This window comes from Amblyraja radiata, chromosome 29 (assembly GCF_010909765.2).
Source record: "Amblyraja radiata isolate CabotCenter1 chromosome 29, sAmbRad1.1.pri, whole genome shotgun sequence".
NCBI lineage: Eukaryota > Metazoa > Chordata > Chondrichthyes > Rajiformes > Rajidae > Amblyraja > Amblyraja radiata.
In genome coordinates this window covers 25931151-25956321 of record NC_045984.1, presented here as the reverse complement: position 1 = coordinate 25956321, position 25171 = coordinate 25931151, and the positions used below count along the sequence as shown (strand labels likewise).

The window sequence follows — 25171 nt, the reverse complement described above, 5'->3', positions numbered from 1 at the left end:
TTGTACTGCTTATCCCAAGTAACTATTCTTCAAGACTTGTGTACCTTCGATTTTCCAGCATCTGCAGATCCTTCTTAAACAATTCTTCAAGACTAGTTAGGCCAGGGTTATTCATCGATGGGCTGAATGGCTTAAATCTGCTCCTATGTTTTATGGAATAAATTATGGGAAAGATCAGTCATTGCCATTCACACCCTTCTCGCTCATATCAGGAATTGGAATGGAAGCAGGTATTCTGATAGTTTACACCAGCCCAGTGCCCCAACAACCACAATTCTGAAAGTATCCTGCAGCAGTTTAATGATCAAATGTGAAACGTTTCATGGTTGCAATAATAAGACTATTGGTGGTGGAGAAAACAATTAAAAATTACATTAGGTCCTGAGGATTGAGTCACATATTAAACAGATCATTTGCAGGTAGCCCTACAAAATGGACGGCCGTTGCTAAATTGCTCTGCAGGAAACCACTTGGGGAATTTAAAAAAAAAAAAAATTCAACTTAAACTGCTATTCAATTGTCCCAGGCAGAGGACATGCAGCAAGAGAATGGCAAAATGTTCCAAAGGTATGGAACATTTGTTTCATTCCCATGTGAATGATCAGCTGAGCAAGGTTAAGTGTATTCATAGAACCTATAAAAAAATCTGGCTTAGTTTCAACTCCTGAACTATACAAGTTCCTAGGATGGTAATATGCATGGAGCAGAGAACAAGATGCATTGGAAATGAACCCTATATAGTTAGCTATTTTTGGACTTTATACAGACATTAATCAGAGGAATAAAGTTTGAATATTTATTTGGATTTGCAACACATTAACAAAAATGACCATGTACCCCGAAGGCCTGCCAGCTGTGAAACTACATCTCCTTAGAATTTTATCAGCTTAAATAAAATGGTCCAAATAAAAAATAATCAATGTTCACAGATTAATATTTGTAACCCCAATGACATACTTGCATCTACACAATCATTTTTTTTAATGTGCTCGTTAACATGTAAGTTGCTGTTTATTGCTTATGGAGTTAGTTATTGGCCTTAGCTGAAGTTGGTTTAATCAGTTCAGATAGTACTTTGGCTTTCTTGGTTGAGTGCTTTTCCTGGCATTATAGCACAAGTACTTTGGATTTTAATTGTAATTGGTACCAGAAACCTGATGCTTAGTTCAAGTAGCTGGACCTTTACTCAGGAGTTTAGAAGGATGGAATAAGATTCCATTGAAATCTGTACAAAATTCTTACTGGTATTAGTGAAGTAGAGTTTATTTTCTTTATATAGTAGATTCTGGCACGAGATTTTCCCTTAGCTTAAGATCTCGAACTATGGGGCACATAGTTTATCTTTAAATATCAGTCATCCAGGCCAGGGAAAAGAAACTTCTTCACCTAGAAATGTAGTGAACTTTGGAAATTTTCTGTTTGTGGAAATGTGGAAATTCAGTCACTGAAAACATTCAAGGAAAAGACGGATTTTTTTTAGAAGGAATCAAGGGATATGGTGCTTAGCAAGAAAGTACTATTTTAAACCATCAGCTGAGATTTAATTGAATAGCGGAGCAGGTACAAAAGGTTCTATTTTTATGTTACTTTAAAGTAGGTAATAGGCACTCTTGGTCAGAGCCAAGTCATGATTTCAAGCACCATCCTAGAGACAGTGCATTAAGGCATGTCAATACTCCACCATAGTTAGATGCTCCATTGTTGGAGATAACATCTTGCAACTGAGACATTAAGCTGAATTCTCATTTGATCCAGAAAAAGGTGAGGTTAAAGTTGTATACTGTTCCTCTGTCAATCTTTTTCCAAAGATTAATTTCACTCCATGACCTCCATTTAATACCTCAGTTGCACATCCACACTTAGAATTCTCTCACACAGCAGCACTTCCCTTTCTTTAGCGTTTTTGCTTGAAAGTCATCATGGGGAGTGTGGGTTCAAACTTCCTCTTTTTTCCTTAGTGTAGCTTTATGAACTTAACACAAAAGGGGCTCCTTTTCCATAATGGATAATTTGCAGAGATAATTAAGTAAATGCAGACAAATGAGGTATGAATGTATATTGCATCAGACCACACACACACACACACACACAAAGTTACTGGCACGAGAGCCTGCTGTGCCACAATCTCCTCAAAGAAAAACCTCAAGACAGATTTGAAAATGTGAATATTTTATTGTCATCATTTCACAAAAGAAACAAATGAACTAGGCCATGATACATTAGGAAAAAAAGGTTAAGAATACAGCTAAACTAGAGGAGAAACAATGCTACATATACTTTTATGGCAGTAAGAAATTCAGACAAGTTTGGCAACAAAGTCAGAATATGGCAAAATTTGCTAGAAAACATTATTACAAGGTATTAAAGTATTTTTGTTAAATGTACTTTGCAAATTAGGTTACATGGTGAAACTCTAGATTATCTGCATAAATCTGTTCAAACCAAAGTATTTTTTTCTTCATTAGTACGACCCCACATTTTGGAAACCATTTTTCATATAACATGTTATAGTGCTAAGCAGATTTTAAAGATAAACTTTTAATTACTAGACAAAAGAAAGATGCACAACAGCAGATGAGCACTCCAGGAAAGGGTAGAAAAATGGGCTTTGGACACAAGATCTTATACACAAAGAAAAAAGGCTGCACTAGCAAGTGAGAGTGGGCACAAGTGCCTTGTTTGTAACTGTTGTCTAAACTCAGAGTGCATTCAATGCTAATGTACCAATGGAACTGTACAAATAGAAACCTCTGCAGTCGGATGTCCAAATGGGAATAATTAAAAACATTGTCCAAAAACTAATCTGTTATGAGACAAGAGATTTCTTACCTATTGATTATGAAATTAGCAGATTTCTCTATGTCGAAGACTTGGAAAATATAGGATTGATCAGAGTTAGGGAGATCAATATTTAACATCTTAATAAAGTGACTTTATTTTGATGTGCACAAAACATTGTATCGGTAAGGAAACAGTAATATTTAATTTCTAAAAATGTTGGCGATTATATACATCTAATTTCAGCATCAACATTTAATTTATTTTTGTTCCATCAAAGCTTAAAAACAGAAAATAAGCAATGCAGAACAGCCTTGGGAGATATATCATCAAGCTTGTGTCAAATAAGGCAGGAGGAATAACTTGGCTGAGGAAGGTGGTCTCACAGAAGTCACAGAATTTATAAAATTGCAGAATATGAACACTTCATAGCTAGTCACAGGACTCTAAAGAATGATTTAATAACATGCTTGCAGCATTTATGAAATGAAAATACCAGGCAAATCAAAATTGCCATTGATGGAAATAAACCAAGTGTAATACTATGAGTCCAAATGAAATGTTCATGTTAAAACTGATGACTATGTAAATCTACCTCCATATACATATTTCAATACTATTTGTAAAGGTACATTTGCTCCCTCTACTCAAAACATATGTCCATTGTCAGAGCAAGTTAAGCGCAGAACAATCAAATTATGAAATGGCTTGCCCTCATCACCAATTTTCAATTGTGTAAGATCACAAAAAGAGGATTTTTGCCTGGGATCCTATAACTCTGCAACAAGTCGATCTTCCCAAGAAAAAAGGTGAAACGAAAAATCCAACAGATCTACCTACCCCACGGTAAATAAATAAACACCCCTTTTTTAAAAAAATAGTGACTCTTCTTAGGGTATCCTAAGAATGACTTGCATCCACTCCAGTTTTGTAGGTTCTGAGGAAGCCAATGAGGGCAATGTACAAAATGCAGTTCTGAGAAGCAAGAATTCCTTTATGGGCCTGTCCCACAGGCGACTTTTTAGGCGACTGCAGACTATGCAGTCGCCACATGTTTGCAGGTAGTCACCTTCATGGTCGTGAGGAGTTCCTGCATTCTGAGAACAAGTCGCTGCCTCATTATGGTCGCCGCGAATTTTTCAACATGTTGAAAAATTAGCAGCGACCAGAATGAAGCTGCCATGGAGAGTAGCGAGAATTCTTGTGCCGTGGGTGGGTTGCCGGTGCAGACCGGTGAATTTCATTGGCTCATTGGGGAAAAAAACCCCGTAAGCAGTAGTTTTCAGAACCAAGGATAACCGACCGGTAATGTTAAATGTCCGCCGAGCTTCACAGCCGTGTATCTCTGGCTTCTTAAAAGTTGTCTCCATTCCTTCTCCCCCCCCTCTTTTAGACTTACATGATCCTTCCTGTACACTGTGATTTCATCGTCTTAATTACAGCGCCAACCTTCCTGTTCATCACATTGGCTTTGCACCGTGTGAATTTCACTCAGATAGCGCTCCCCCCGCTTGCCCTGTCCCCCGCCTGCATAACGGGCTGGTGAAGGAAGCGATGCGTGTGCGTGTGTGTGTTCCACTCTGACAGGCCGTTCCAGTCGTCGGTATTTCAGGCGACTACCGGCGACTTGACAGTCGCTTGAAAAATCGCCTAAGTGGGACAGCCCATAACGCACCCTGCCATACTATTTTGTTTACACTAATCAGACTTGATTTTCAGTAATAACTTATTTGAAATATTAATCAAAACCAGATTTGGAGATGTTTATCAGGAACATTAGTTTACAGCACGTTATTACTAACTGCTTTTTATTTAATGGCAGTTGTATAAAAAATTACTCTACTGCTTTGGAAACACTAAATTAGTCTGCTGCAAATAGTAGTGTCTAAATATCACTTAATCAGTCTAGACTAATTTACACCTGAAGATCCAAGATTGCTCTGTAAGTTGCTGTCAGCTTCAGCAGCTATGAGGTTCCACAGTGGACATCAAAGTGCCTAAAACTGGGGTGAATAAAAATGTTGGAAAGTATCTCTCCTGCCAAGTATTTTCAGCATCTGGAGCATCTTGACTTTTGGCAAACAAAATTCAGAAGGGCTGAACTGTTACTGTTCTCTAAGAAGAACTCTGGAAAATTCCACATTTTGATATTAATTGAAGGCAGGATTAGATTTGGTTCAATCCTTACTGAAAACAGGAAAATTGCTGGGTGTAAAAGTAATAAAGATTCACATCACATGTGAAAGAAAAATGCAACTTGCATACCACCTGTCCAGGTAACTGTAACATGTATTGCGAAAGACTGGAATTTTGAGGATCAGCAAGGGTGGAAAATCTAATTGTTAGTAAAAAGAGATTTGGCAATTTCGGGACATGGTGTACAAGAACATTTTTGGAGTATAGTATGTTAACTTGTCTTATTCAATGATGACTGGTTGGCATTAAAAATTCTTCAGGATCACAATTTTGGTCATGTTAATAGCAATAACTATTTTCCATTACTGAATTATTAATTGATAAATTACATATCCACACTCTCGCCAAATGTTATACATATCAAGTCTGATTTTCTTTTTCCAAACAATGAGTGTTCAAATCTACATAATTGATTCTTAACTAAAAGCTTTTAACACATTAAAAGACGGCAGCCTTCAATACAAAAGATGAGTGTGCAGAAAAACTAATTGGTGGCATTGACAATTTGAGATTTGTGAAAGAGATGATACTTTTGTAAAAGAGTCTTAGAAGAGTGCATGCTTTTTTTCTCTCAAAAAAATCATGACTTCTTTGGATTTGCTACAGATAATGCTGAACACGATCAGGTTCTGCAAGATTTGTATTTGCAAAAGTGGATTTCGTAATATTTGCTCTTAATAATGATGCAAATTTAAAAATTGCATCACTAGAGGAAGATATGTGACCAATGGTCAAGATAACAGCCGGATAGCCAAAGTACTTGAAAGTCAGGATTTAAATTATGCCAATAATTGGCAGATTTGTTTTACAAAGTGCTCTAACCAGATAGTTTGCAATAAGAGGCACTGAAATAAATGAAAACAACTGTCTAATTAATGTACAAATGCTAACCTGAAAAGGATGTCTTATAAATTAACAATGCGAGAATAATTTAAGTAAATATATGTACAGAAATTGAATTGAAAAATTGCTGTAGTTTTAATATTTGTATTTTAGTTCTTTTCATTTAATCATTGATGAAGAAATGCATCAGTTATGGACATTTAAAAATGATTTACTACCAATGCACGATACGCTATAACATATTTAAAGAGTGTTTTTTGTTCCAAAACATGTGCTCTCTCTGTAAGTAGAGGCCATAAACCAGAGCAGTAATCTGGGTCAGTGAGTAACATACAATATTACAACAATGTGTTCCTACAGAGCTACAATAATCAGTAGAATAATTTTTCAAGTGGTTAGTATTCTGTTTTACAGTACGAGACTGATGACATGGAAACATTTTGTGCACATAAAATTTAGAATGGGAAAATTAAGCTCCAATTTGCTACAGTAAAATACCATAATGTCTTGAGACAACAAAAGGATTGTACCAAAATCAGGTCTTGGATTACCTTTTGCATTCCCCTCTTAATCCTACATTCACAGGTGGCTGTTTGTAGCCATCAAATTAATGTTAGCTCTTTCAAAATCACTCTATTTTTTTTACTTCAAGTATTCATCCCCCCCACCCCCCACCCAAAGCTACTATCGAGCCTATAGCAATATATTACACAGCAAAGCTTGCACAGGAATTTAAATGTGATCACTTCTGGAGTGGCATGTTCAGGACACACATTATGAATATGTGCATGAATGCGTACTTAATTGTTTTAATGATTGAAGAGGAGTTTGTCTCCTTATGATAACTTCTCTCCTCACAAAGTCATACCTAAAAATCTCTCCTGCAGTTTCCAATTCTTTTGCCAATTACCTAAAGCATATGCTCTCTGGTCAGCAATTAAAACCTGCTTCTAACTTTCATAAATCCTTCATAATCTTAAACATTCTTGCAAGACTGAAAACACCTTTGCCTCAAAACCTCAGCTAATATGAATAAGTTTATGCTTATATTAGTCGAGTCTGTATCCTGAAAAATCTGTACAGATTGGAGGATCTGATAACAGTGTACAATACTATGATGCCCTATACTGAGGGATTCCTGGACTGTCCAGACATTCACTGGGACCCAGGAGTCCCATGCTCCGATTAACACTGGGGAGACTGAAAAAATGATAATACTGTGTAACATTCAAAAAAAGTGTTGGGATATTAATGGCGATAATATCTAATAGTCTGGAAAACAAACAATAGTCTCAAAAAGCTAACAGAAAATTGGAACCACAAAAATGCAGATCCTACAGTAGACTCAAATGACAGAATCTCTTAAAGGGGAGTGGGTTGATAGTTGATTGGACAACTAATGTAAATGTCTAATTAAACTTTATAACATATTTAAAGAAGAAAGGTCACCCACTTGATAAAGCAGGAATCTTAATTTGTAATTAATTAGTGGGTATGTAACCTGGAGACCTTCAAGCACTCTGCTAAGAAAATCATAGTTCAAGTTTATTCATGAAGAATAGCCACTTATGCAAGATCATGAAATACAGAGATTATAAATGACCAGCATTTGCAAATGAAGGGAAAAGGAGGAATAACATTAGTGAATATTTGCAAGTAAATAATGATGAATACACATTGGGATACCGACGTGGTGAAAGAGCAATAACTACTGTTTGGCAACTACCTTTTTAAAAGGCTCTGGAATGCAATGAATAATACATGTACAGAAAGTTGACAATGAGAAGATTGCCTATATAATATCAAAGTGGTTGGTAGATCCAGCAAAGTTCTTGTACATGGTTTGTGCTTTTAGTTATTGGCATCCAATGCAACTAGCGTTAAATACAGTTTTAGCATTTACAGTAAACAGACTACAATGATTCATTTGTGAATTGTCAGAAGCAGATACACCATCTAAGAATTTCACAAAGATATTAAGATACTCAAAAAATGAATACTGGAAATCTCCCCAATAAAGCACAAGTAAAATTTGCAACCAATTCAAGTCCAATCTACCTATCATTTGCCAAATAAATACCTAGTGTTAATTGAGGAAATAATTTCATTAAATACTCCTATAATTTCTTACAGAATATATTATTAATTGGTTCAAGTGAATTCACAAAAAAGGAAACATTTGAACAGGGGATCTGAATGAATACTTTTACATATCTAATGTTAAAATTGAATGGAAAAAGAACTCCATTTAAGTAAAAACTGGTAAACAATGATGAAAAGTCCATTGATGGAGTCATCACCTGCAGAATTGGAATTGACCAAAAGCTGAGTCTTGAATTCTGATATCATTGATCTAAAGTTAGGCATAGAGAATGGCCACTTTTGAAAGAAACTGGCTGGAGGGGTGTTGGCATAAACATTCTCAATTAATTAACTAGAGAGGAGGAAAAATAAATAAATCAGTATTGGCAGATCAAGTTGACTCATGCAATATAAATTCTAGATATGTTTAATTAATTACTGTCCATTAATTCACATTAGTATTAGGCTAACAGATCACTGATCAACTAAATTAATGTAACAGAAACACAAAATCTACTCTTGGTTGAATTATTTATTGCATTCAGAATAGTGAACAAAGCTTTGAATGCCAACCTCAAAAGACCACTGTTAATGTTGTGCAAGAACAGTGTGGTGTGAATGACTAAGTACCATGATGAAAAATAGGCCCGATTTAAATCATATCACACTTTCAACCCATCTTAAAAGGGGCATGTCATAATGCAAATGCATTGGAGCACAAATAAGCAAATTCACATCTCCAATGTGTCACATGTTACAATCTGAATCATGGCCAATGTGGTTTAATTAATTCAATCCAATTTATTCTATTGAAAGCATTTCAGGACATTGATCTGTTCATGTGCCAAGATGTGAAGGATAAGAATAAGAGATATGCCATTTAGAACAGAGATGAGGAGAAAAAAAATTTCACCCAGAGAGTTGTGAATCTGTGGAATTCTCTGCCTCAGTGTAGTAGCACTGCGGTCGGGAAGCATCTCTGGAGGACATAGATTGGCAGACAGATTGTGGAAGGGGGGGGGGGGGGGGGGAGCTGGAGAAGATGTGGGAGTGGGACAAAGCCAGACAAGTGATAGGGTAGAGGATTTTGATTAGCAGATGAGAGGACAAAGACTAGAGTTGAAAAGAGACAAAAGATTGTGAGATAAGGACAGAAGAGGAGTGAAACGTGAAGCAAGAGGAACAGATAAAGGTGCAAGGGACAGGGAGAAATGGAAAGGGGGATAGTGCAAGAAGTGAAAAGGCTGTATAGTGGGAAAAATGGGATTGTTCTAGTTTGATTTTTTTTCTTGGTGCTTAGCAGGATGCTTTTCATTCAGGGATTAAAGACAAAAATGTACTAATTTTGGTAAATAAAGGTATTTGTTATATAAACCTCATGTCCACGTGGGAATATAAAGAGAATTTGGTAATGCAACTGATTATTTCTAGTAAACAGATAACCGAGTAAAATCAATTTTAGTCCCTCCAGTTTACAGCTGGCAAGGGCAGAGTATGGAAATGATATAGCACTCATATCAAAGATACAACAGTGAATGCTCGACAAAAGGGACTCAGTTGTTTTGTAAAATATTTTGCATCAAGGAAGTTTGACCAGATTACATGAAAGGTGCTTTATTGGTTGTTATATCAGTAAAGAAGGTGGCTCCGATATCATTCAAAACTTTAATCACTCATGGTGGCTGGAGATGGCACAAATGAAGAGGTGTACTTTCCAAAGTAGGAAAGGTCACAGCAATTAAGATGATATATTACAAGGCACAAGTCAGGTCATGATGGAATACTTTGCGTTGGCTGGATGAGTGCAACTGCACCATCAGTCAAAGCGTGACACCATCCATCTCAAAGCAGCCCACTTGATTGCCATCTCATTCATCCCTTTACCATCTATGCTTTGCGGCTGCCATCTACAAAATGCAGTGGTTACTCATCTACCATAGTCCACCTCCCAGACCAGTGAATCTATCATCATGCATGTGGGCATTAAATGCATGGAAACTCCACTAGCTGTGGAGTCCATTCTATGTGGCACGACATCCTGACTTGAAAGATCTCTCCATTCCTTCATCAGTATTGGAATACTAAATACTGGAATTCCATCCCCAACAGTATTATAGCAGTATCTTCACCAAGGTGGTAGATCGCCACTTTCTCAAGAGATTTTGGATGGGCAATAATATTCTCCTTTTCTCTAATGTCCATTTTTCAAACATTAAAAACATTGCTCAAACTGTTCCACCTAGTATGAAATCAATCAGATATGTATGCTGTGTATTTTACAGAATATAAATAGCACCGAGTACAAATAATGCAATATTTCAGTTGGGTCTTCTGACTAATATTCATCCAAGCATCCTGATGGAATAATAATCTCTCATGCTCTCTTTGCAAAGAGTCAAAATAGTTTTTTTTTTACAAATATATTATGGATATTGAAATAAGAGATTAATAAACCCGAGTGCAAAATGCAGGTTGAAGGGTTAGAAGACACAGCAAACTTTAAACTCAGGCAGGTTTTGACAAATTAACTTACTTTTTTTAATACACAGAACTTGGTTATCATTTATAATATATACAAAGACAGTGAATTTTCATTTCAATTTTCCCTTAGTACTATAGTCCATTTCTTTAAAGCGAAAGCCTTTCAGCATTGATAGGACAAAGGCTATTCCCAGTTGAATGAGGTAGGACCTGAAAGTATATTAACATCATGCAGCATTACCAGGTAGTTAATTTTATACCACAGGAAAATTCACTATCTGGGTAGATATCATTTACATTTGGCAGTTGTAATTAGAAGGAAAGCCTTTTCATGAAATAAGAAAACTAACTTACAAATGTATGTTAATACTGTTGTATAAATACTTCACTTTCAAATTATGAATTAAAAAAGTTTAAAGTAGAGTAAAACCTTAGTTGGCACTCGTACTTTCCCATTTCAACCAATATTGCATGCATAATTAATTTGCTCTTGCACAAGACTGTTGAACTTGAATAACAATTCGGAAGCAAGCACTAAAAGGGTTCAAGTAATTTGCACAGATTCTATCCATCTTGCAAGATTCTATACATTCTCTTTTGAAATACTGTCTGTTGCAATTGTTGAATTGATCTGAATATTTTCTAAAATTTAATAGCTTCTTCCACAGTCCATAGAAGTGGTTTTAATCATTATAAATTTTAGCCAATTAAAAACATGTTTAGCCAAGAGACAAAAGATTACAAGTTTATGATTTTTATTATGTTAGCATTTATAATGCAGGATCGAGTCACCTGAAAATATAAAGTATTAGAAGCAATACGTTCCCACCAGGTTTTAGTCAGTGATAAGTTTGTTATGCCTCCTTCCACCTCTTTGCAAAATATCAAACTGCCAAATGCACTAGAGAACTATGAAAAAACAACTTTAAACGAATACCGATGGCAATATTCGTAGTGTTCCATATTACACAATTGCCAGTAAAATTAGGACACAAAGAAACCAATGCCATTTTTTAAATATATAACCTTAACCCAAAACTTTAACACATAATGTTCATTATACTGCTGATCTACCATGTAGAAGCTACACTTTGGGAAACTTTGCTGCACAATGTTCAATTCTCTAAAACATGTTTTTGACAATCTTGATTAAAATTGATGATGCTTGTGAGATACCATTTCACAAAAATCCTACTGAGCAGAGTTAAATCAAATTTACTAATAGAATTGATGCACACAGTATTGATCAAATATAAGCGGAGTAACTTAAAACCGATCTATTTACAAAGCCTGGTTATGCACTTAAGGATAAACTATTACTTACATATTTGGACATTTTAAAATACTTGGACAATTGATTTGGGATCTCTATTTTCTGTTAAGTATTTGGAAATTTCTTCAGATTGAAGGTACTTGTTCAATTCAATTTAATCGGGATTTCTGCCAGTAAAATAATCTTACATTATCCCTTCCATCCACAATAACAAATTTATCAACTAATTTCAATCAAACGTTAGACAAATGAGAAAGCATATCCATGAGAAAACATTAAAATTCTGCCCCTTCTTAATCTGGTGAAATTAATTTGCATTGGCTAATTTCTAAATCTGCTTTGCTAGATTTGCAAACACTGGTTCAACTATAGCTTTAAAAAAAAGTACAATCCTTATTTAGACACCTGTTTTCACAGTTATGAGTACTTCATAATGTTGGCAAACACAAACTGGGTGTTAGAGTGCAGTGCTTCATCCATTATGGGCAAAGCTATAGGATGATGCAGGGCTTTCTCTCCTTGAAAGGATTTTCAGACGTCGGAACTCCGAGAATCAGTGGATCATTTCGGGCATGCTGCTCACAGTAATTCATGAGGTCTACAGCAGCTTTGGATACCTGTGATGAGATAATAATTTCAACAAAAATCAAGATTATTTTTGGGTGTATATATTGTAACAACTAATTCCATTCTAATTGTATGTTAATGCAGTTAACTTGCATTGTAAAATTAGACATATTCTAAAAATAAAATTTAGCTAAATAGGAAATTGTTCTCTTTACAACATTGAAATGAGCTATTCTGGCTTCTCCAAAATTTCCAAAAAAGTTATTGGGGAGTGATCCATATGACAAAGAGATAGTGGCGTTTTATGCAGATCTAAATAGTATTTGCAGGCAGACTGAATACATCAACAACAGGGATTGCAAATCATTCATTATCAGTCAGATTAAAAAATCCTTAGAAACAAACATCTATGTTCACGGGATAGAAGGAATGGTGACGTTTCAGGTCGAGACCCTTCTTCAGAGTTCTTTAGGGTCTGAAGAACGATCTCGACCCAAAATGTCTCCATTCCTTCTATTGAGAGATGCTGCCTGTCCCACTGGGTTACTCCAGCATTTTGTGTCTATCTTCGGTGTAAACCAGCATTAACAGTTCTTCCTACACATCTATGTTTACATATCTGCTGTCCTGTTGCAAACAGGAATCTCATTGTTCCGTTTCAGAACACTCTCGATGCTTGATAAATCCAGCAAGTGTCAAAAATAAATTAAGGCCACAAGGCTAAATATGATCCGATCATTACAGTGCATATGCAAATGTGTTTTACCGTAGAACATAAATAGTAATCAGATTCCCCTCCCTTATTTAGGATAATTTCCCTTATTTAGGATAATTTCTATTGAACACATTTAAGCATCTGTAAAATTTCAATTTTGTTTTATTTGAACAGATGGAAACTGTAAAAACATCTCTTGAGGCTTATCTAGAGAATAGTATTTAATTTTTTCACCACTATAGCAATATAAATCCTCACAAATGCTCGTTCATTTTCCTTAATTTAATGATTCTGGAGAGTATTACAGATAATTGACCAGTTCATTTGATGTGTGGGATACATTATTCAGTTGCATGACAATAGTAAAAAAAAGGCTTGAATAGTAAAAGGGGTGCAGGTGAAAATAAGGCGATTAAAAAGCTGCAAGTAATCACATGTGAAAAACTCAAATGCTTGTTGAAGACGAGGTAAAACCCAACAACTTTTACAAAAGTATTGTTTTAATTTACAATTTAATTTAGCTTCATAGAAACTTAACACATCTCCTTCTAAAGTGCAAGAACATATTAAAAGAATCTCAGCTTGTATTCTTGTTCCCGATTTCTCAACTTTCTGCTGGAAGCAAAAATCCTGCTTTGAGGCACAAATTTTATGCCTCGAGGAGGGATTTTGCTTCCAGAAGAAAAAAGTTGAGAAATCGGGTGCAATACCACCAGCTGAAAGGATTTGCATATTTTCTTGCCCTTTAGATGGAGATGCGTTAAGTTTTGACATTTATCAATACAATATTAAAAATTACCAAATTTATGAAAGGAAAAGTGATGAAATTAGATTAGAAATATTTGTTGTAGAAATTAAGCCCAAACGAGAAACATTCCATAATAATAATAATAATTTAATTAAAATCTTGTTTAGGATACCTGTTTAGATTTGTTAATTCATTTTATCTGGATTTGAATTGCAAACATTACTATCATTGCCCTGCACTGCAATTGTGAAGGTATCCCAGCAAAACCTACTGATTTGCAGTTTTCAAAATTGACAGAATATCACCACTAAAGCATTGCAAATGTCCCACAGCTTCTCAATTATAAACTAGTAACCTTAATTACAAATTCATTCAATGCATTTGATCCTCCAGGAATATACCAAGAAGATTTTCACATTATAAAAAATTGAATTTAATTTGTTAATCATTTTCAACCAGTAGTAGGCTTAGCATAATAATACTGAATTTACTGCAAATTGCACTGAAATTCTGACCATATCTTTCAATAGCAAATGTTCACTGCTTGCAAGAACCAAAACAAGAATGATCTCAGTACATAACAGGAAGCATTGCAAAATAACATAGGGCAGTTGTTAAACAAGATCAGCTGTTCTGTTGATTATAAACACACCTGCCAGTTGTCCCATTCAAATTCTCTGGACAAAGTTAAGAATTCACAATGAATCAATAACATCCTGAATGTGTCAGCCATGTAGTATATCAGTGATATTTTCATTACAGCAAATCAATTTATTATTTTGAAGTGAAAATATTAGCTCAGTGACTTCTTAATTGTGGAAAGAGTTGGGGGAAGATTGGTGCCAAATAAAAAGTTGTACGGTTGATATGCACATTGTTCGTTATTGATGGCGTGCTGCTACTGGGAAGGAGAAAATATTTTTTCCACTTACTTCTTTACAAATCTAATTGGCTGTGGTCAACCAAATGCAATTATACTCAAAACAATCCAATGCAGTATTTACCAAGCATAACCATGTTTTTGTTTCACTGCAGATCACAATTCTCTCAAAGATTTGGATTGCAATTGTGAATATAATGTGTTTCTGCTAAAGATGCTAATCAATGCCATGCGCTTCAAGGTCACTGGCCGTATTCTGTTCCATGTTCAAGAGGCAATTCTCATGGAAGTGAGCCGAAACAGTGTAGACTGGTTGAGTATATGTGAAACATGCAATATGAATCAACAACAGCGAACATGGATTTGATCTAAAACTATTTGAATTATCCCAACTGATTCTGCATCAAAAAGGCTACAATACCCTTGTATCAAAAAGAAAAACAGACACCCATTTAAATAATGCCTCTCCTGGCTTCAGAATGCCCCAAAATATCTGACAGCCATTTAAATGTTTGGAGCAACTGTTACAGACAATAGACAAGTAGCTCAGCATATTATTTATTTATTTATTTTTATAGAGTAGGGTCCCCAAAAACAATGAACTAAGTGACAAAGGCAATATATTTTCAGAAATCTTAACCTCAGTTACTGCTGACCAATTTAATGAAACATATGAAAGAATGGGCCTTCCACTAAACATCCTGAAGATGTCCTAATTGTACACAAACCCTGACAATGAAAGTTCACATTGACCGTGGAAAATGTAGATCACTTTTCATATCTTGGAGATACCATTTAAAGGCAGGCAGGCATCAATAAAGTAATTCAACATTATGTCTAGTGTTGCCTTTGGCTATCTGAGGAAGAGCTACAGTAAAATTATTTTTGTTGTGCGTTTTCCAGTCAAAGATAATTAAAGATAGTACAAACGTCTCCAATGAGGTAGATGGGAGGTCAGGATCACAGTCTAACTGGCGAGGGAATAGTTCAGTTGCCTGATAACAACCAGGAAGAAACTGTCCCTGAACTTGGAGGCGTGCATTTTCAAACATCCATGCCTCTTGCCTGATGGGAGAGGGGAGAAGAGGGAGTTACTGGGGTGTGACTGTTTCTTGATTATGCTGGTGGCCTTGCCGAGGCAGCGTGTAGTGTAGATGGGAGTCAATGGAGGCTGCTTTGCTTCATGGTCTGGGCTGGTCCACAACTCTGCGAGTTTTTGCGGTCTTGGATGGAGCAATTCCAAAACCATGATGTGATACATCCCAATAAAACGCTATCTATTGCGCATCCATAGAACTTGGTCTGGGACACTGGGGATATGCTGAACTACCTAAGCCTTCTCAGGATGTAAGATGAATAAGTGAAGATCAAGAACTCAAATCCAGCACCAAACCCATGTGGGCTACTAGACAATAGTGATCGGCACTTTCCTGCATGCTTTGGGGACATGTTCTGTCTAAAAGCAGCACTTTAAAGTAGTGGAGAGATATTAACATTTCTCTGCTCAAGTCTGTCAACCTGTTGATAGGATAGATGAATCAGGGCAATATCTCCAGCAGTAGGAGTTCTAATTATACTCATCCATTTCAGGTGATCACACCACATCATCCACGTCTGATACTAGCACCCCAAATGAGCACCATCCCAGCAAGAAATTGTTAAAAGGGCTGAGAAAACACTTCAAGGTTGTTCTCAAAGCTTGAGTGAAAATAAGTAGCTTCTTCACTGACATCAGAATCCCCTTATTAACACTCAGCATGAACATCAGACAGCTACCAGGTACCCATTGTTTTCCAAAAGGAATCCAGAGACCCAAATAAAAATTGTGACTAGAGGGCAGAATCTCCCAAACATCCCATGCACCCCTTCAAACGCTATTTGCTCCACAAGTGCCAGGAACTGTATAACTAACTGCAAAAGCAGAACTGATGTAGAAATGTGCCATTTTTAACCCTGAAGGACAGCCCAAGAAGTCTATACTGATGCAATGTTTCTCCTTGTGCAAGGGTTAAATTGCAGAAGCTTTGTAGCTAAGACAGCAGTAGAAATTACTGAGTGGCATAGATCAATCTCTTCCCGAAGTCCAATCCAAAAATAAAAACACCACAATCAGAATTAGATGTAGTAACTTGATGAAACAAACTTATAGAGACGGAAGCAGCCAAATTTTCAGTAATTTGCATGATTCAATGGGTGGGTTCCACTGTCTCGTTCAAAACACAGTTCAGAATTTAAGTCATTAATTGGCTCCAGACTCTAGACTGTTGTGTTACGCCTTCAGGCCTTTGACTTAAACAGACAAATTAAAGCACAGAGCGTCAGGAGTCAGGCATTAAGGTTTAAGTTATTAAAATGTGAAACAGAAGCCAAACTAAAAACATTGTTCTATGATAATTAAAAATATTACTACAAAGACTATTTCTTGGGTCTGGGGTAAATATTAATCTCCATCAGTGCCTGGCACTTAACTCAATAAAATTAATCCCCTTGTGCAACTATTACAGAAAATAGTGGTTAGCATTTTAAGAAATACATTGGTAATGACAATTGTGTTTCAAGGCAGACATGCCACATATGCAAGATTTTGTTTCTGACATAGTATCATACAATGCAAACTAACTGAATGGACAGAAGCATTTCAGAAACAACTTTCCATATATGCATTTGTGCATACACATGAAAAATAAATTGGATCCTGGACAAGAAAGCAAGTGTTTAAGCAATCTCACCTTGATTCTCTCAATGCCTGCCTCAATCCTTAGCTGTTCTACCAGTTTCCGTGCTTGTGCTATATTGTTAGATGATGACATTGTCAGCCATCTATTTCAGGCCAAGGCCGGACTTGGTATTCTGTAAGGGAACAAAGATACACATCAGATATTTAAAGAGGGTCAAAACAGATATACCAATTTGAAAGGCTTAAATATTTTTGATAAAAATTTAATCCTATTAACATCCTTGTAGCAATCTTCAAATTATTTCAAGAGTCCAGAGAGTCAATGTTTTATTGTCATATGTCCCAGATAGAACAATGAAATTCTTACTTGCAGCAGCACAACAGAATATGCAAACATAGTACATGTCAACTTTTTTGCTGTCCCATCATTATTAAAAAAAAAATACATGCAATGCTATATTCAAACATCTGCTATTTTGCATAAATGTTTACTTCCATTAGCATTATTTTTTTAATAACTGGGAACCCCAGGTTGGAAGTGGATCTAGTTTCTGACATGGTTAACAGAACTCAATGGTCAGGACAAGCAGATAAATTGCTCTCCTGAGATGAAAGGAACACTAGTCAAATAGTCAACATTTTGACCACTTTCATCACTCCTCAACCCTTCACTCAAGAATTATTTTGAAACTGAGGTAAGATATTGAGGTAGTGAGTTGGCCAGGACAGCAGGTAGAGATAGGGAGTTAAAAAACTATAAGTGTTAGCCATTTCCCGGTATATAACTAGCTTTCTATTTCAGCCAAGTTGCCTAACACCGGTCTGCATCTGTCCCATATCTCCCCAAACGTTCCTATCCATGCACCTGTTAACATACGCACTACTCTGAAAAGATTACCACTCGGGTTCCTTTTAAATTTCACTCATCTCACTTTAAATCCACAGCCTCTAGTTTTAGACTGCCCTACCCTGCGAGAAAGACTGGCTATTCACTTTATCTATGCCCCTCACGAGTTTAAATCTCTATACAGTCACCCTTCAACCTCCTAAATTCTAGGGAACAGGGACCCAGCCTCTCGATACAACTCAAGCCATCCAGATCCAATAACATTCTTGTAAATCTTTTTTACACCCTTTCCAGTTAAATGACATCCTGTGGCACAGTGGTGCAGAGGTAGAGTTGCTGCCTTACAGCATCAGACTCGGGTTTGATTCTGACTGCGGGTCCGGGTTTGTACATTCTCCCTGTGACCGCGTGGGTTTTCTCCGAGTGCTCTGGTTTTCTCCCACATTTCAAGACATGCAGGTTTGTTGGTTAATTGACTTCTGTAAATTGCCCCTAGTGTATAGGATGCAAAACTGAGATCCCAGAACTGGTCTACTGGTGATGGACGCAAAAAGCTGGAGAAACTCCGTGGGTCAGACAGCATCTCTGGAGAAAGGGAATAGGTGAAGTCTCAGATCGAGACCCTTCTTCAGACGGTAGCCTACTTGTGATCATTCATCGCCGCGGACTCAGTGTGCTGAAGGGCCTGTTTCCACACTGTATCTCTAAACTAAACTACGCTAGGGTGACAGGAACTGTATCTAGTAGTCAAAATGTGGCCTTGCAAAGTACTGTATAATTGTAAAATGATGTCCCAACTCCTGCCCTGAATACCCTTACTAACAAATGGCAATAAAGCCAAACGGATTTTTCATCACCCCGTCTACTGGCGTCATCACCTTCATGGAACTATGTACCTGCACCCCTCGGTCTCTCCATTTTACAACACTACCCAGAGCCCTACCATTTACTGAGCAAGTCCTGACGGGCCTGTTTCCATAGATAGACGCAAAATGCTGGAGTAACTCAGTAGGTCAGGTAGCATCTCTGGAGAAAATAGATTGGGAACGTTTCGGGTTGGGAGCCTTCTTCAGACTGACTGCAGGAGTGGGAGGAAAGAAAGCTGGAAGAGTGGAAGGGTCGGCCAAATTATGGCTAGTCATAGGTGTACACAGGTGAAGGGACTTTTTTGATGGGCAGTTTTGTAGAAATTACCTAAAGTTGGAGAATTCAATACCTTTGGGTTTAAAGCAACCCAAGCAGAATATGGAATTGCTGTTCCTCCAGTCTGTGTGTCGCCTCACTCCAGCAATGGAGTAGGCCCAGAACAGAACCTCATATGCTGTTTGGGTAGTTTACAATCCAACTGTTGAACATTAAGTTCTCCAGCTTTTGGTAACCCGTACAAAACCCTTCACTCCCCCTTCCCTTTCTTCCCCATAACCTTCTCTCGCGCCCTGGTTGACCTTGCACCCATTTCTCTCCTCCCCGCAGGATCTCACATTTGCTACCTAGATTTCTGGTACTAATATGTACACCAACTTCTTGCTGCTCATCCTCCCCCTTGAAAATTTTCAGTAACCAGCACATGTAAGGCAATATACCATGCTAGTATCTCATATGTTTAGTTTAGTTTAGAGATCGCGTGGGGAAACAGGCCCTTTGGCATGCAGAGTCCACGCCAACCTGTACACTAATTCTATCCTACACACTTGGGAATATTTACAGAAGCCAATTAACCTCCAAACCCGCTCGTCTTTGGGATGTGGGAGGAAACCAGAGCACCTTGATGAAACCAATGTGGTCACAGGGAAAACGTGCAAACTCCGTACCCGTAGTCTGGATCGAACCAAAGTCTCCTGCGCTGTAAGGCAGCAACTCTGCCGCAGCACCACTGTGCTGCCCCAATATGTGGCAACACAATGTTGGCTTGGTTAGGTTATAGTCTAAAGTGTTTTTTTTTTTTTTAAAGAGACATTTGAGCATTGCATGGGTTAACTTGCAGAAAAAACTAACAAATTCTCTACAGAACAATGATAGGTAATGGTTGCAGAAATAGAAGGCTGCATGCACACACGTGGAAGTAGACCACTATTAGATGATTTCTGCAGTTTATCTTGTGCAATTCAATTTAGTAAATATACTGGAATATTAGTGGAAGGAATGCATGAGCACAGATGTACAGACTATGTTTATCCCTGAGCACAGATATGCAGAGATACTAACAAGACATTAGGAAAATCAGTATTTTTGAATCCTTGCACTTCAGAAGGAAAAGATAAACCATGATAAAAAGGTACAGCCTAAGAGAAACACCCTTTCAAGAAAAGGTTCAAGCCTTTGTGTTTGGGTAACTAGAAGTCATTGCAACACCTATTATGTGTTAATGGAATATCAGATTTCAACATGATTTATAGTCTGCTGAGAGTTTGCTTAATTTGATTTCTGCTTAAATGTTAAAGCAGAAAGTTAGATCCCAAAACACAATTATTCTACAATTTGAATGATTTTCCAATTAATGTGAACTGTACTTCATTGTCTTTGTTTCAAAAATGAATGGAAAAGCTTTTGTGAAACACTTTTCCAGAAACACTACATACTTTAACCTTAAACCACCCTTGCCAAATTTCCTCCTTTCCTGTACTGTCTGGTAACACAAGGCTGTTTATCCACGTTTGGGTGCCTGACTGCTAAAATGACTGAACCATTGAGCACTGGCCACATTTAATTCACACTAAAATGCTACGTACTCTCAATGGGTATCCTACAATAGATTACCAGTAAAAATATAGCAATTCAACATCACCCCACCCCTGCAGGAAAATCTATGACCGGCAGTATTATGTGGAGTAAGAACTAAATCTCTTGTTTTCCAGCCCTCTTGAAGTACAAAACTCAGAAATATTTTGTGCGCACACTGATCACTGGCTCCAAAGGCTCCAGTCTAGTCCCTACTAAATTGCATAATGACGAGAGCTAGCACATGAAGTGACCACTGAAATCCAAAGAGAAATTCCCATCTATTGTCCAATAGCAGTGAGACCAACAGATCAGCTAAAAATAGGCCAAATATTATATTGGAGATCTCCTTAATCGGTGTGGCTATTCAAGATGAACAAATCACAATTAGAAACATAGAAAATAGATGCAGGAGTAGGCCATTCGGCCCTTCGAGCGTGTACCGCCATTCAATATGATCATGGCTGATCATCCAACTCAGTATCCCGTACCTGCCTTCACTCCATACCCCCTGATCCCTTTAGCCACAAGGGCCACATCTAACTCCCTCTTAAATATAGCCAATGAACTGGCCTCAACTACCTTCTGTGGCAGAGAATTCCAGACATTCACCATTGAAAAATGTTTTTCTCATCTCGGTCCTAAAGGATTTCCCATCTATCCTTAAGCTGTGACCCCTTGTCCTGGACTTCCCCAACATCAGGAACAATCTTCCTGCATCTAGCCTGTCCAACCCCGTAAGAATTTTGTAAGTTTCTATAAGATTCCCTCTCAATCTCCTAAATTCTAGCGAGTACAAGCCGAGTCTATCCAGTCTTTCCTCATATGAAAGTCCTGACATCCCAGGAATCAGTCTGGTGAACCTTCTCTGCACTCCCTCTATGGCAATAATGTCCTTCCTCAGATTTGGAGACCAAAACTGTACGCAATACTCCAGGTGTGTTCTCACAAAGACCCTGTACAACTGCAGTAGAACCTCTCTGCTCCTATACTCAAATCCCAAATTGTCAAGATATCAGTAATAGTCAAAATTAATGGGTGGGAAGCATAGCTTTCCCATCAAGTCTGGAGTCTGACAAACTTGTCCATTCGTTTGTGCGCTTCCATAGCATGCCGAGAAACAATGCCGGGACAAACTTACGATACCATCGAACTTTATTTATCTCAGGAAGGAAACTTGAATCCCAGTATAATCATTCGTAGTGTAGCAAGGCTTGAATACTATAACTAGCTGCAAGGTGAAGTTGGGCAGCATTGCTGGTGATGGTGCAGTCCTCCCCAATGAACTTAATGCATGTTATGAGCAGAATTAGGCCATTCGGCTGCAATTCAATCATGGCTGATCTTTTTCCTTCTCAACTCCATTCTCCTGCCATCTCCCCATAACTCCTGATGCTCTTACAAACCAACAATCTGTTAATCTCAAATATCCATTTGATTTAGCCTATATCTCTTGTTTCCCTTTCCCGTGACTAGTCTCTATTGTCATCGATGGGGCCAGTTGCCACAGAACGCCACAATCTTCCTGTGGTTGACTCTAGCTCCAAGGCCTCCTCAAACTGGCAGCAGATGCTGATCAACCTGCAGACCGACCATAGAACTGAGCAGAAGATTGCGAATGTACAGGTAGGTTTGGGCTGAAAGCTCCCATTGCCTGTCATTATCACCTCTTCCTGTACAGGTCCAGAGTTACAGAAGCATGAAGTTCCACACTACCATGGGCGGAAATCCCGGAGGACACACATACATACACGTCCCGCCCCACCCCATGTTTTAAGAGGTGGGGACAATCCCCCCCATGTTTTGTAATCCAGATTTTGAAATTCGGTGAAAAAAAATCTATTAAAAATCTTCGCTTTCCACAAGACAGTGGGGGTAGGACTGATGATTGAGGGCACCGATTGGACAAGAGAGACGTCGGTCAGCAAGCAACGGGGACACACACACGATGATTAGAAGAGGGAGGTGTCGGTCAGAGGCGGAAGTAGGGGGGGGGTGGGACTGAGGATAGAGCGCGGTGATTGGAGGCGGGAGACGTCCTAGTAGAGCAAAGATCATAGAGCGGAGCTTAAATCAGCCGCGGGATCTTCTACCGTCCCTCGGTCAAATTGCTGCGTCGAGGCTCCTGATGTTGAAGCCCCACGATTCGGGGCGGATGAAGCTGCTGTTGCTGGAGTTCGGAGTCGGTCACCAACCGATGTTACCGTCCACAGGGCCCACGGCCGAATCCGCGCACGTGTGTGCACACGCGGCCACCAAGGAATTGTGTCCCCCCCCCCCCCCCCATGCTTTGATAGCGATTTCCGCCCCTGCATACTACCAGGTTCAGGAACAGCTACTTTCCTACAACCATGGGGTTCTCGAATCGACCTGTACAGCCCTAATCCCACCCCAGCAACAGAACACAATGGAGCACCTCCTGCAATATGCTAGTCTTGTTTTATAATTATGTTTTGTGCTAATGGTTTTTTTGCAGTCGTTTTGCTTATCATTGGTAGAATTTATGTAATTTAGATATAATTTATGTATAATTTATTGTTGTCTTTAAGTCTGTTTGATACAGTTGTAAGCAAGATTTTCGTTGTACCTGTACTTCACCATGCTTGTACATGTGACAATAAACTCAACATGACTTGACAAAGCATCCTTCTTGATAGATTCAGCAAAAGGTTCTAGTTTAGTTTCTTATTGTTGTCATGTGTACCGAGGTACAGTGGAAAGCTTTTTGTGTGCTATCCAGTGAGTGAAAAGATTATACATGATTACAATCAAGCCATTTATACTGTACTGATAAAAGGTACAACATTTAGTGCAAAATAAAGTCCATTTCTCCAAATTGAATTATCCAAACTGTCCAAAGATAGTTTGGTCTCCAATGAGGGAGGTGGGTGGTCAGAACTGATCTCTAGCTGGCAAGAGGACGGTTCAGTTACCAGCTAGGAAGAAGTTGTCCCTGAACCTGGAGGTATGTGTTTTCAAATTTCTGTCACACTTACCAAAAAAGAGAGAGAAGAGGGAATGACTGGGGTGAGACTAGTTCTTGGTGGCCTTGCTGAGAAAGCATGAAATGCAGATGGAGTCATTGGAAGGAGGTTGGTTTAGGTGATGGTCTGGGCTACATCCACAACTCTCTGCAATTTCTTGCAGTCTTGGATGGAGCTGTTCCCAAACCATACTGTGATGCAGGCTGTTAAATGCTTTCAATGGTACATGTGTAGAGGTTATTGGGAACATGCTGAACTTCCTAAGCCTTCTAAGGAAGGGTGGCATTGATGTGCTTTCTTGGCCATTGCTTTGATGTGGCTGGTCTAGAACAAATTTCTGGTGATATTTATTCCAGCTTTCAACTATCTCCACTTCAGAGCCCTCAATGTATATCAGGGTGTGTATACCATTTTGCTTCTTGGAGGTCGATCAGTCTCCGTTGTCCTGTTGACATTGAGGGAGAGGTTGTCTTGGCACCAGGTTACAAGGTTTTTAATCTCCTTCCTGTACTCCATCTTATTATTTGATATCCAGCCCACAATGGTAGCATTGTATGTGAATTTGTAAATTGAGTTGGATTGCTATTTGGCTGCACAGTCATGAGTATACAATGAGTATAGTAGATGGCTGAGAATATATCCTTGGGTTGCAGATAATTGTGAAGATAGATACAAAAAGGTGGAGTAACTCAACGGGACAGGCAGTATCTCTGGAGAGAAGGAATGAATGACGTTTTGGGTTGAGACCCTTCTTCAGACTGGTCTTCAGCATTACTCCAGCATTCAATGTCTATCTTCAATGTCATACCGATTGGGCTTAGTGAGCTTTCATCTAACTATTTTTTTTCCGTCCGAAATTGAATTGCAGCTGGCATCCGAGTTAGCTGAAAGTTTGGAATCAGATGAAAGACATGATTTTAAAGAAAATTAGTGCTGTCATGCAGCATATGTTCACATAGATTATATGGAGCTAGCATGGAGTCTCAAAGTCATCTCTTGGACTTGAAGCCATAATCCTCTACAGGACAAGCGCCTTGTCTTGGAAACGAAAGGGCTCAGACCCAAAACGCGAACACAGATTCTGTGCTTACAAATGCTACCTGCTGTGCGTTTCCAGTATTTTCTTTCAGATTTATAGCACTGACAATTTTATTGTTGGTCTAGGGATAGAGCAATGGAATACAGTTTCAGGTTCCTTCCCGTGTTACAGCAGGGATCTGATCCCAAGAACTGTTTGTAGCCTGAACAGTTCACAAGTCCGAAAAGTGGCTGCGAACTGCGTTTTCACACGGCTGACAATGCATGCAGAGGTGAGTTGTCCCATAGGAAAAGGCAAGCATTTAAAACCTTCCTTTGCCATTCTTAATCAGACACATCTTGGG

At 38.2% G+C, this 25171-nt stretch overlaps 1 protein-coding gene across 8 annotated transcripts in view; it reads right to left on the bottom strand.

The window, feature by feature from the left end:
- Positions 1–5349: 5349 nt before the first annotated feature.
- LOC116989504 (guanine nucleotide-binding protein G(I)/G(S)/G(O) subunit gamma-7) overlaps positions 5350–25171 on the bottom strand; it is a 71300-nt gene continuing 51478 nt past the window's right edge. For all 8 annotated transcript variants that reach the window (XM_033046961.1, XM_033046959.1, XM_033046965.1 and 5 more), the window contains 2 exons: positions 17293–17413; positions 5350–12270 (listed from right to left, as the gene is read on the bottom strand). In XM_033046961.1, the coding sequence (XP_032902852.1) occupies positions 12145–12270; positions 17293–17373 (207 nt within the window). In that variant the 5' untranslated portion in view covers positions 17374–17413 and the 3' untranslated portion in view covers positions 5350–12144. The remainder of the gene's footprint in view (positions 12271–17292; positions 17414–25171) is intronic.